The 13,905-nt window shown below is 43.9% G+C and overlaps 1 protein-coding gene across 10 annotated transcripts in view; it reads right to left on the bottom strand.

Moving 5' to 3' along the window:
- The window catches only part of FRMD4A (FERM domain containing 4A), a 357,641-nt gene that overhangs the window by 186,408 nt on the left and 157,328 nt on the right, over positions 1 to 13,905 (bottom strand). The window contains exon 1 of one of the 10 annotated variants that reach the window (XM_088165902.1): positions 10,470 to 10,623. The exons of 8 other annotated variants lie outside the window; for them this stretch is intronic. In XM_088165902.1, the coding sequence (XP_088022028.1) occupies positions 10,470 to 10,562 (93 nt within the window). In that variant the 5' untranslated portion in view covers positions 10,563 to 10,623. Of the gene's footprint in view, positions 1 to 10,469; positions 10,624 to 13,905 lie in introns of those variants that run through there. One more of the 10 variants, XM_088165901.1, reaches the window with a different exon arrangement.

Below are 13,905 nucleotides of genomic sequence, written 5' to 3'. Positions count from 1 at the left end.
GGTATCTCTTGGCCTTTGCAGGAAAATATTTATGCTGCCTACACCCTGGATCTGCTCTGGATCTTTCAGCAATTTCCCTTCCAGTCTAGGGCGGATCACAGTATCCATGGATTTGTATGAAACAAAGTTCAGGAATTAAAAGTTTTCAAAATACTTCTGTGACCCAGGGCCTGGCCAGCACCACAAAGTCTGCTGTGACTGATTGTCAGGAAAAGGGGCTAGGTCATCCACTGGCATCAGCCTCATTATCTTTCCCCTGACACCATTCTCCAGAAGCCAGGGGTTGGCTCCAAGGACACTTTAACCACTCTCCTGGTGACTGATTGGATACATTGGAATGCACTAACATAGCTGTGCTTTTAAAAATCAACCTACTCTGGTTTTATGACTCTTCTTGGCCAGGTTCCCACTTGCTTTAACTGAAGCAAAGCCTTTTTCTCCAGCAGGAAACTGCCACTATTGGTGCATTTGAAAGTTTATGGGAGGATACACAATGCCTGCATTACAATAAAGTCCAGGATGGAAAAAGGAAGCTTTCCAATATTTCAGAGTGGAAATTATGAAAATTAGAAAACCTCCTCCCAGTCTCTGGTGTGGTTTGCAGGCATGAGTTGGGTGGAGAGATGCTGGAGAGGGAGGAAGGGGATGTGGATCTGCACTTTGAGCTAATGGGAGACTGGAGGTTGATCCTGCATCAAACACTCCCAGATTTGCAGGGTGTTGGCAGTTCAGCTTGGCTTTTACCCTAAAAGCATCTTGGCTGCCAAGTAGGAGCAACAGCACTGGCTGGGTGTTGCAGAGGTCTGCAGAGGATCAATGTCTGTGCAGCCTTGTAATATGTAAAGACCAATGTATTATAAGGAATAATTTTAAGTTGTGGTGCAGGATTGCCAAACTCCCCTCTTGCAATAGCCTGTTTATCATATTGGCCTTGACAGATTTTCTTGGATGGTGTTTTCAAATATTGGGAACTCCAGGCTCTGCCCTCAGGCAACAGCAACAGCTTTGAAGTCAGCTCTGAGGAAAGGAGAGCCTGTGAAATACTGGCAATTCAATTTTCTTGGTTTGTTTTTTTTTTTTTTTTTTCCCTGAAAATATGGACCTTTAGTGAGGGTAAAATACCATCTAGGGTTTTAACTTTGATCATCCTCCTCTCCCTGTCTGCAGGTGCATTAAGAGAAGACTGAATGACAGAAAGTTACTTGATGCCAACCCCATTCAGCTTCCTAAGATGCTCCAAAACATCATGGATAATATTACAACCCATGCAGGACAAGCCTTATAGTAAGAGGTGTACTGTGCCTATGGAATCTATAGTAAATGGGTTCATAAAAGCAAAGATGTTGGAGAGCTTTTTTGGATTACTATGGAGGACAGAAAGGACATTGACATTCTTCCCTCTGAATAGCAGCAATTCCTCCTGGACCACATTAATCAGGGAAGCTCACTGATCTGTGCTCTTTCCTTGAGCATCCCACAGTGCTCTTACCCAAGCACACCTCAGCATCTTTTTCAGGTACATTAAATACAGGCATTTATGCACAGAAACTGACATGAGACACATATCTCTTTGAATGTCACATTAAATCTACCCTGCAAAGAAGGAGGGGCATTTGGAGATGGTGCAAGGACAGGATTCAGTCCCTTCCATACCTCCCCAGATGCCTTGTTCTCAGGTGAAGTATCTGACCCTTTATCAAGCCACTCAGTGATCTACTTATGGTGCCCACAGCCTGAAAACACATAAACACTATTCCAGAATATGATCATGGATTTGTCCTTTGGGGCAGGTGGTCCAGACATTCCCTCAGGGTTTCTGAAGACAGATGTCTCCAAAAGGAACAGTGAGCACCACGAGCCTCCCCCCACCCTATAACTGGAAAGGCCAACTCATCCCATGTAAAATGGTCTCTGAAGATATTGGGATGAGCTGTCACCAGAAGACCCATATTGCTCTCTTTTCTTTGACTACTGAAGACTCCTAAAACAATAATAAAAATTACTACAGTTTCATGATGAACTTGTAGATGTAAGCTGGATCAAGGTACAATTGGAAGGAAGCTGACGTGAAGAACAAATATTAGTAAAAACACCAATCCCTACCTTTAACCTCTCTTAGCTGAGTTTCTCCAAAACTCATCTCATCCTCCCAGCTGATCTGTTGGGAGCTGGCAGGGTGGAAACTCCCTGTGGCAGGAACTTTTTGAGTTAAGGCTGATTCGATTTGCACTTGCAGGGATTTCTATTCTGAACTAAAATGGTAAAACTGTAAAATGGCACTTGTTCTGCACATAGATCCCCAAAGGGTAGATGCTTAGTGCACCAACATTAATTGCAGGTTATCAGTCCTTGGCTATTTCACACAGAATTTACCTAATCTGTGTTGATGAAAAACTTGGAGAGAAAATAGATATCCATGTTCCCACCCCATCAGGATTAGTGGCTTTTATAGTGGGAGTACTGGAAACTAAAATTATTTTCAACCTAAGTTAAGAAACTTGCTCACTTGTTTCAAAGCATGCACAACCCTAATTGCACCTTCTAAATATATTCCAGAAATACAGCTGGGTTGTAGAGTGGTGCGGGTGACTAAATGGTGTCATTTGCAGTCCATTATCTTTCCAGAAGCTTTTCATGTGGTGTCTTTGGGAAATGGAGACAAATTGCACTCCATGTCTATGCAATTTGGAGAGTGTGAAACTTTGGTCCAGACAAAAAAAAAATAATTAGAGTGTAAGAATCACACATACCCATTTTCCTGTGGAATGAAAAATCACCATTTCTTTGAAGCCATTAGAAATTATTGGGACAATGAGGATAATATATATTTCACCAGGAAATAAGCTAAGCTCAGACAGAGAGTTTGGCCACGAGTTTGGAAATGTGTTTGAAATCTCAATCCAACTTTCTGAACCTGAGTCAGCAAAATGGGAACTGTGTCACTACCTACACAACACATTCCCTCTTGTTCAGAGCAGCCTTTTCCATGATTTCCATCAGGCTGGCTGGAGGGGCCCTGGTGCTTGTGAGCTTCACTGAAGTCATTGCTGGTGTTTAAGAGGCTTGTGCTGGTGTCTGGTGTGCACCAAAGAAGTCTTTAGAGTGAAAATGGAAAAGATCTGTGATGAGTAAATGTGCTGCTCATCCACTGTTTTATTTTGATTTTTTTTTGCAAACACTGTACGTTATCTTGACTTAAATGGATGAAAAGACTGAAGAAGTTAAGAACTGGAAAAAAGTATGTGTTGTACTTTCTACTTGATGCCTGAATTAAAAATGCTGTTCTGGAAAATGTTGGAGCAACATTCAAGCAATTCTTCGTACAGATCAGGAATTTATAAAATCTGAAGATTTTCTATGTCTGGATTTTAAAACTTATCTGAAAGCATGTCTAAGCCTTTCAAGGGATAAATCCCGGCTAGAAGATGAGTTAGGACTAGGACTTTAGGTTGGGACAGGTTGGAAGGTATTTCAAACACCCAAACTGCCACTTTGCATTATCCATCACTGGCTGACATTGCAAGAAACAGTCTCTGAACTGAAAAGCCCTTCCAGGAACCTTCAGTTTAGGGTGGTAAGTTCTTGCCTTCTGGGCTGTGGATCACCACCTCAAGGGAAACTAAACCTGGTACTAAACCATCACAACTCCTTTGTGTGAGCTTGGGGCTGCTGCTGGGAGTGTCATCATGGTAGCAGCTACCTGAAAAAGCCCTTTGAGCAGGCTTATTAGCCAAAAGGATCCATGGACCAGAGGAGCCTTTTCACCCCCTCTAAAGTTTTATAACTGGATTCATATGATTACCCCCCTTCCCTTCACCCAAATCCTAAATATTTGGCTCATTTCTGGCTCTCAACCTCTGTCCCCCAGCTTGCCCTTGCTCTGTCCCTTGGCCTTTCTGTCCCGGTGCTTGGCCAATGTGAAGGCAGCAAATGCCAATTTGTAATGAAAAAAGCTTTTCATTTTCTCATCCAAATAAGAATCTGAAGCACTGGAAATTTCAAAGCAGAACCTCTGCTTGTGAGGTCTCCAGACCTTGAGAGCGCTCAATAATTCAATTAAACTCCAACCATTTGAAAGCCAATTTGAGCAGTATCCTGGTTCCAAATTCTTCAGAGCTTACCAGTCACTATCCATTAGCCTCTGCCATGCTCTTACCTCTTGCACTGTTAACCTGCATGCATTTTGGGGGGATGAAGTCTGGCACAGCTCCTGATCCGTTTCACAGAGAAGTCTGTTTTGATTTGTTACACCTTTTAGAAGTGTCACAAAATATTATAACTTCTAGACACCTGAGAGGTGCACTAAGCATTTATCTGTCTAGGTAGAGTTCAAATTAAACCAATTCCTCCAAAATACTTGTGAACAGGTCAGAAGAGATAAAGCTCAGATGAAGCAGATAAAATTGATGTTTCAGCAGTCACAAGTGATTATATCATAGCATTACATAGGCGACAGCTTTGCTACATAAGAGTAGCCTTTTATTCTTTTTTTTAATAATACAATTATTTTTCTATAGGGATGGTGAATAATTTTTCATCACCTTGAGACCTGACTTTTAGAAAACAGCTAAGACAACAGGAGGTCCTTGCTGCAAGGTCTTTCTTCTGTCTTTGGCAACTTCTACACTCAAATATCTACTGTTTGTTATCTGTGATATCTGAGTAACTCTGCTGTCACCTCGGCAGTCTATCAGATCAGTAGTGACGCTGTCAAGGTAAGATACCCATCCAAAAAATGTCAGTGAAGGTGCTAAGCAAAGGTCTGCAGGACCTGCATGCCAGCACGGGAAATTTCAAGTAAATAGCATGAACTGGAAAGATCAACTTCCCTTGGAGCACGGGCTCAGTGGTGGTGTCAGAGTGAGTGCTCACAGCATCACTCACAGTTTGCATGAAGAGCTCCATGGGCCAGGATCACTCCCCCTGTTACTGGTGGTGTTTTGCACCACTTAATTAGTGGCTTGTCTGAAGTTTCTTCTGTCTTCACTCAGAGCCAGAATTAAAAAACATGGAGATGAATTTTCTGTGTTCAGACTTGGTTGTTTATTAAATCTTATTTAAAGTACAGAAAGTTCAGCAACACTTCTAGCCACCAGCTAGTAGCAAGCAAAATGGAGACGAATTCAGCTAGCTACAAGGTCTCTTAAAGCTAAACAGTCCAATAGAGAATTAACACCTTATTATTTATACTTTTGACCCAATAACCAAACCCCTGTGTCCCTCAGTGCAGCACTAACTGTCCAACCAGAAACTACTTCCCGAAATTATGAAGAAGGAAGAAGAACACTAAAAAGAGACACCACCCAAAATCTTCCATCTTGTCCCTATGCCTATTACTATAGTATAAAAACCTCAAATTAAAATCTCTTCACCACGTAAAATCACACACTTCTATTTAACTACACACCCATAACTTTAACTCCATCACTCAAATTTGGAAGCCTTCTCCAAGGCCTCAGGTCAAAAGCAATATTCTCCAAGAAGTCAGTGCCAAAAAGCACAAAAATCTTGAAAAACCTCAAGTTTCTGGGGTCCAACACCCCATGAATGCTGCAAGGTCTGCCTGTTCACCCTGTTGGACCCTGTGCTCCAGCCCTCACTGTGAGAGGTTTCTCACCACTCTGCTCACGAATCCATGCTGGAAAAATTGTCAGTAGCAAGCTGAATGCTGAATTATGCTTTGTCTGCTAGAAAAAGAAAATCAGTAGCTCAGAATAATAAAAGTTCTGGTAGGTTTGTACAGCAGCAAGACATATTGGAACTCTTTTGCTGGGTTTGCTTGGAGGCAATCTCCTCTCTTGCCAAAAGCAAAGGTCGCCATAAGCTGCAGAGTAGCGTGGGAAAACCTGCCTTGGAGTTGGCCTGCAGAGCAGAAAGACTGACTTTTTTTTACAGCCCTGGGTTCTCTCTTCTCAAGAGAAATTTATTTATAGGAGGAATGACGTTTCCTGCTGCATTCTTAACGTGCTTGCAGCTTGGGATAAGAACATGGGAGCTTTGTCTTCTGCCATCTGTTTTCTATGGCAATAAATATCCATTTACAGATTTATCTCTGCCTGGTGTGTTTTAAAGTCATGATACGAGTGAGTGTTCATGGATATCCATTCAGAGAGGAAGTGTCATAGGTAAATAGCAGTCCCAGCTCCGTGCTGGTAGAGATTTACATTTGTGTAATGGGCAGTGGAGCTGTGGCCGGGGGCTTTGGATGCATTTTTAATCTTAACTTATCTTCTTTGGAAGCGCAAGAAATAAAAAAGCAATCTGGACTAAATTCCTGCTGAGCTGCAAGCATCCACTGACACAACTGGGCACGAGGCCTTTAATTTACCATAGCTGAGAGCTGGAACCTAAAGCTGGGGCACAAACTGCAAAACCCAATTTAAAATGGCTTTTCAGCCAGACCTCTGCCAGCTTGATTAGTTTCTTACAGCACTTCATTTCGCCTGGAGATGGCCTTCCTTTTTACACAGCCTCTGTAGTGCCAGGCTTTGAGCCTCAAAGGCAGAAGAGAGGGCAGACTTATTCCTTTTTAATACAAGAAAGCTGCATGTTTTCTCTGGGCTTTCTAACTCAAAAAAACAATGCCTTGTGTTTGTGGTGAGAAACATTCCTGTGGCTGGAAAATAGACAGTGAGGTCTTGAGAGGAGTAAATTGTGCTCTTCCTTACCAGTGCCTTGAAGCAGCAGAAAGAGATCTCTGGATGGTGCTAGGCATTTGTTAGACATTAGCAGGACTCTATTCATCTTCCTCTCACACACATCTGCAGCACATGGATATAATAAACATAGCTGGGAGGCACAAACCGTCTCACATCAATAATGCAAAGGGAGAAGGGGCTGCATATTTAACATGCTGGGGGAAGAAGACCCAGAGAAGGAAGATCTGATGGGGAGGGCTGAGACAGGCTGTGTTAGGGATGGGATACACATTTCCTGGGGTTTTTCTGGGGGGGGTGTCCTCTTCTGACCAAGGTATATGTGCTGGTTAAAGTAGAGCTGGCTGCAGTTTAAGGAGTTATTAAATCAGTCAAACATGAGTTCAGGGACCTCCTTTGCATCCATCCCCCACCTTTTACAAACCCTCCTTTGCAACCACAGAGGCAGTATTTTGACTGCCTTTGCAGTGATCCCAAAGGCAGTCCCAAGTGCTGGTCACGATGAAAAAAATCTCATAGACATCAGCATTGAATTAGATGAACCCAACTCATACCTCAGTCCTGACACCAGCTGCTGGTGTGCCCTGTGGCACAAAGCACAAAGCTTAGCTCTGCCTCAGCTGACATGTCTGGTGGTCTCTGTGTCATACCTACTAATATTTAGCAATGTCCCTTTTCACTTGGACTTGTAAAAGCTTTTGTAAAGCCTTATCTTCTTGTGGATGTGTGCCAGTCATTGCAAAGATCTCTCACATCTCAGGCTTTGCATGTGAAAACTGCTCACTCAGGACTGTATTTCGGGCTCTTTCACTGCTGCAGTGGATTTCATGGACTCTGAGCTTAGAAACAGATTTTGGGTGGCTTCAATACCCCAAGTGCAGAGAATCTGCTCTGCCAGCTCTAGCTGGTGGGGGACTCCAGGGAGAGAGAACATGATGCATCCCTCAGCCAGGCTGATCACAACCCCATGGACCGATGCCTGATGAGGCAGTTCTGTGATGAGGCAGAGAGAAAAGCAGCAAGGACAGAGGTTCAGGACAAAAAAAGAAGTGATTGCAAAAATCATCCCATCAAATTCTCTGGCAACCCTTAAAGCAAGGCTCCAGCACTTGCCTGAGAAGTCTAAACCACCCCAACCTTAGGTCAAGAAGTGGGAAGGAGAGAAATAAACTGTGGATGTCAGTGAAAATAAAACAACACAACCCCCCTGACAGTGTCACTTGGGCTATGTGTGGAGCTGTTAAATCTGTACACACTGTTCAGTCTCCTGCAGTGCTGGTCATCATTCTGCAGCTGTTCTTGCCTCCTATATAAACACTAACATTGTCCAACACCTTCCTCTGAAGGTATTTCCATGCTCTGCCTTGCTCCCTGCCAAGGGGTTATATCCTGGAAACACCCTGTGAGAGTGCTGGTGGTTTTTACACCTTTCCATCACATGGACTAATGCACAGAGCAAAGCAAAGGCTTGGGCAGCTGCTGTCAGGCAGGTCAGTATGGGTGAGATGTTTCCAAAGGGGATATGTGCATGCATGGAGGAGAGCAGTCTCACATTTTCTGCACTGTTATATGTGTCTCAAATAGTGATAGTGTTTTTAAATTAAAAGAGAAGGGATTTAAATTAGATTATTATCAGGAAATTAGGTTACGAAAAAGATTCTTTACTGTGAAGGTGGTGAGGCACTAACACAGGTTGCCCAGAGAAGCTGTGGATGCTCCATCCCTGGAAGTGTTCAGGGCCAGGTTGCACACAGTCCTGAGAAACCTGATATAGTGTGTGGCATCCTGCCCCCAGTGGGGGGGTCAGAAAGACATCATCTTTAAGCTCCCTTCCAACCCAAGCATTCTACAGTTTTATGATTTGTTTCTAGACTACTCAGCCTCAGGCACAGCCTGCATAAAATCATGAGCCACTCCAGACAGGGAGGGACCCCCTGTGGCCATCAGCAGCAGAGGTTGCTGGCCCTGCAGCAGCTGAGAGCTCACTCTGGATGAAAAATCATTTTCCACCTTGCAGGAAGCCACCTTGGAAGGGGACACCACACTCACACAATCTCCAAACCACCAGATGCCAACCCCAGCCCAGTGGCAGCAGTGGCAGGCAGGGAACAGGAACAAAATAAAACCTGACCCAAGGCAGGTTAAGGCATCAGGGCTGTCTGGCCCTGAGAACCAGCATCTTGAACTGCAAAGCCCAAATTTACCGGGAGGGACACTTCTGAATGCTCTCCAAAGCAACAAGCCACAATCAAACAATAGCAGACCAAAGCTGTGTGAATAATTGATTATCTTTGGTTTGCTTGACGGACTGGAAAGGCAAAGGAAATATTTTCCAGATTGACACAAAGTTATTCTGTTTTCTCTTCTGCCAAATGGAGGGGAAAGAAAAACAAACAACAAAAAGACTTTGTATTTAACCAAAACATTTTGCAAACAACTTTTAATTTTTGAGATTTTTCTCATATTTCTTAAAAAAAAAAAAAAGGAATTTGTCTAAATGAAATTACACTCTTTTTGAAAGAAAAAATGCAGAAAAAAATTGGTTTGAAATGTACAAAAGCAGATTTTCTTTTTTTTGAGTGCAACAGACTTGAAGTAAACTCACAGGTGGCTGCAGCTGCAGCCAGACTGCTTTTCAGCAAAACAGATTCCTCAAGCAAAGGCTTTCCTCTGTCCTGGATGAAAGGACCATCTCTGAGCCACTCTGGGCTTATAGAGCTACACTTGCCAGCAGTGAGTACAGCAGCCCTTGCCCACCCATGGGACACTGAACCCAAAGCCCCTGTGGGCAGGAATGAGCAGAGGGTGCCTGCTCCCTTCAGCTGGCCACTGTTTGGGAGTGATCAGCAGTGACAAGGTGGGCTGTGCAAGGTGTCCCAGTCCCCTGGGGGGCTGTGCTGCCCCTGCCAGCTCTGTCAGAGGCAGCCTGGTGTGTGCCAGATGTGTGCTCAGTGTGTTCTCTGTGGGTGTCCAGCACGCTCTGAGCCAAGCCCCTGTCACAGCCACTGCTTCTCTGCCAGCCCATCAATCTTCAGAGTGCCAGGACCCCCTGGTTCCCTGGGCACTGCTGCTGGGTGATGTGCTTCCAAGTAATTAATGACACTATTGAGTTTTTCCGGGACTCCCTGCTATTCCTGTGCAGCACGAGAGCAGCAGCATTGCCTTGGCTATCCAGGGACAGTCCTGTGGTGTCACTTCAGCTGGCAGGGATTAGAGACACTCTGTGCACTGCAGAGCCCTCAGTGCCACCAGTGCTCGCTGAATATCTCAGCTGGGACAGGCACTGGTGAGCATCTGCATCTCTGCTCACTTGCACAGAGCCCTTCCACACCACCCTGAGCTTTCCTCTGGCTCTCATTATTTGACATTTATTATCATCATCATTTTTATAATTATCATTGCTATTATTATTATTTACTCCCCACTCCTACAGGTTTGTGCTGCCATATGCCATCATGCTCTCTCAGTGAATACTGAATATTTGCAACTGCTTTTTTTCAGAAATTATTACCCCCAACTATTGCCACAGAGTCTTTAACTAGTTACATTTGTTGTATGTTATCTTGCAGTTCCTTCTGGCACTAATTTCCACTCTAAGTTACCACACAATCTCTGACAAGTATTAATTCCCATTCATCAGCACACAGGTCCCACCAAGAGTAATTCCTACCATGGCACACACCAGTAGTAATTTCTTCACACCTTTACATAATCCCTATTAGTTCTGACTACTAACAGGGCAGACAACTGCTATGAAATGGCACCCTCCTCATCCTCTGGGCATGCATTCAGGACAAAGAAATCATGGCTTACCCTTTCCACACTGCGTCTCCTCAGTGATCCATATGGTATTTTGAATAAAAGTCTTCGGGTCCTACCCGGAGTCACAGCTGTCTGTACTACCATAGTGCAGAGCTAACTCGTGTGTGTGTGTGAGAGAGAGAGAGTTCACAGCACACACAGCCTTCCCTTGAAATAACTTACAGCCTCATCTAGATTTCCCAACTATCAAATAGCTGAGTGGGTTTTCACATCAGACCATATGAGTCAAGATGTGGCTTGTTTGAAAGAAGGAGAGGGGAAATGAGAAAAAAAAAAGAAAAAAAAAGGAAACCCCAAGGCTTGTAACCTTAACAACATGCTTCGAGCAGCGTATCTTTAGCTTCCTTCTGTTTCTCGGTGTAGTTTGCTCAGCAGGATTGCTGTGCCATGGAGGTGGAAGAATTAAGCTTCTGGGGAGAATGATCCAAAAACGTCAAGCCCGCTTCTTGTTGCTACAGATGGTAACCAGGTCAGTTGTCTAATCAAAGCTCTATCTGAGTTATTATACGTTTTGCCATGTGACTGCAGACCCCTCTGGTTTGCTGTACAGTAGATCACATGTTCACCTTAAAAAGAATATCTGGTGTATCACCATCTGGTGCAGAGATTAATGCTAATTCCTGGGTTCAGATATTCCTCTCTCCTAGATGTTGGAAAGCCCAGAGCCAGAGCAGAGGGCTTGGGCAGCTCCTCTGGGCTGCTCAGCTGAACGGAGTGCTCACAGATCCAGGGTCTGTGGCACAGAGCAGCACATGCATCGGGACAGAGAACAGGCAGAACCACTCACACTCACGTCCATACACATCCACGTCACTGGAAGCCTGATGGGTGATGCCTGCAGCCTCTATGTGTACTTATTCACTTACAAAAATTATTATGTTACAGTCTGTGATTGTGAAGTGTTACTTCTCAAAGTCACTCTCAATGTTTAATTCTTTTTTTTTTCTCTTATGAAACCACTTCAGAGGCTAGAAAAGTTTGAAACTTTATTTACACTCTAAATTGTATACACATGCTTTGGAAAGGGGAAAATTACTTCCCCTTCCCACAGCCTTTCTATAAGACCAGGAGCTGCCCTAAAGCAGCCAGGTATAATCCTGTGCTTTTATAGGAAAGTGTTTTGGATGTTGTGTTCATTTCCATACTCTGTTAGAAGTATTGGTCCACGTGCAGTTTAGGGTTAATGTGTGCAAAGTGGGAGCTTCTCAACCCAGCAATTCCTTAGTGGTACTCTGAATTTGCCCAGTAAAATGGAAAAGATGTTGGCCCATGTCCTTTTCCTTGAAGCAGTCTAGCTGGGAGAGCAAAAATCTGCTGAGTTGGAGAGCCAATCCCTTCCTCCATGTATTGTTCTCATTTTAATGCAAACTAAAAATACTTTGTTTTGATCCAAGTCCAAAAGCTGGGATGAAGGTGTTAGGGACATGACATTAAAGCAACCATTTCAAATAAAAAAGAGAAACTATATCTGCTCAGCATATGCACATGCATTAAAACCAGTCAAAGGAAAAAAAAAACCTGCAGCTTGATGTGGGAAACTCTAAATATTAAAACAATTGCCGTTTGTTCATAACGAGTTCCATATGTCTCTTGCCAAAGAGAGGGAAAGAGACAGGAAAAGATGGAAATATCTTAAGCATGACTGACTTATATAGGTTCTTTAAATGGAATAGGTGTACAGTTAGGGTCTTTGCTTTTTGCAGGTTATTTTCTGATTGTTAGTGTCCCCCCTGCTCTCTCACAGCCTGCCTAGCTCTTTCTGTGAGGCATGAAGTGGTTGGCATTTCCCACGGGGAATCTTTGCCGGCATCAGCAGAGCCCCTGGGGGACTGACTGCTGGAGAGAGGGCAAAGGTGGTACCAATTAACCTTGCTGGGAGCTTTTCCTGAATAAAAACTGAGTCATGCCTGAGTCAGGACCTCGGGGCTGAGTGTTTCATACAAGAGCAGAGTAGCAAAGGTGTCCCTGTTCACCAGATCCAAAGCCCTGGGCTGGGCTCCTGCCCACACCAGCCCCCTTCCCCAGGAGCTCTCATATTCCTGCAAGCATGTTCTCCTTCCTCCAGGTCCAGCTCATGGAAAAAACAACTCTGTAGATAGAAATTTATCCACTAGAGGGGACAAAGAGCCACAACACACATGGAGATGTGTCTGTAAGCCATCAGGCTCTGGGACCAGGCACAGACAGTCCAGGGGCACCAGCATGAAACACCACACACTGATATTCTCCACGGGCGAAAGGGGAGCATTCAGTCATTTCCACAAACTTCAAGTGCTTTTGCCTAGATTTTTAGGTCTTGCCAATGAAATGCAAATCTGTGTATTGCTCAAGGCAGCTGAATGATAATAAAAATACTCTTCTTTATAGGAAATATCTTGCACATATGAAAAGTAGAAGAAATCCATCCATTTTCATGTTACTGGAACCAATTCCAATAAGACCCCCATGTATCCCACTGGGCCTGACTCCTTGCTCCCTCACTGTGCTGCACCCCAGGCACAACTCTACAGAGACCCTCCATGTAAAATTGGAGACCTGGACCCACTATGACACTTTCTTCTGTTCCATTCCTCATTTCCTAGGTGGTATGAACCTGGAGACAGGAAACCTTAGTCATCAGGATTATGGAAACCTCTCATCCAGGCAGGTGAGATGTTTGCTTTATGTTTTTTGTTCAAAGCATATTGGTAGGCAACTGTATAGGGCAGTCTACTAGAATTCATTTGATAGGTTGCCTAAAGGTAGTAATGTAAAACATGCTCCCATGAGGGTCTTTCTAGTTGCTCCCAGAGGAACAACTGGGTGTTTGGGTGTTTGTGGCAGGCATAAGCACATCCAAGGGCACTTCAGCCCATCAAATTCTGAATTTGTCTCTGGAGATCCCCCTTTCCCATTTAGGTGCCTCCAGACACAGATTGAGACCAGGCTCATCACTGAGCATTTAACTGCATTGTCTGCAGAGACCATCTCCAATTGAACAGCACAATAGGAAATAAACCCCCAAATATTCCAAGGGAACATCCTGGCCTTTTCCCCACAGACCCTCAGAAGGGACACCCTGTATTTACTAACTGCTGAAAGACAAAGCTCTTTAAAGCAGTGGATGCTTTTCAGTACTAATTGCAGGCTGCCAGGAACAGTGGTTTGTGGTAACAATGCATCAGAGGAAAGTATATCCAATGGATTGGTAATTGGACTAGATTTCTTTTTTGGTCTTTAATGAAAAGGAGAGAGGAACCATTTACTGCTATAGAGTGTGTATTATATTTGCAACACAAGAGTCAAGTTTCAAGTCAGGGTACTCCCAGCAGAGATCAATGGATGGAAACCAGTGACAGCAGTGGCACAGACTGAAATGCAGTGAATGGTATCCAACAGATCTATCAATAAGACATTGTATTGTAAAATTGAAAAGTCACTCGTACAG

This window comes from Sturnus vulgaris, chromosome 5, assembly GCF_052056855.1.
Source record: "Sturnus vulgaris isolate bStuVul1 chromosome 5, bStuVul1.hap1, whole genome shotgun sequence".
In the NCBI taxonomy this organism is placed as follows: Eukaryota; Metazoa; Chordata; class Aves; order Passeriformes; family Sturnidae; genus Sturnus; species Sturnus vulgaris.
This window is presented reverse-complemented; position numbering and strand designations above follow the sequence as displayed.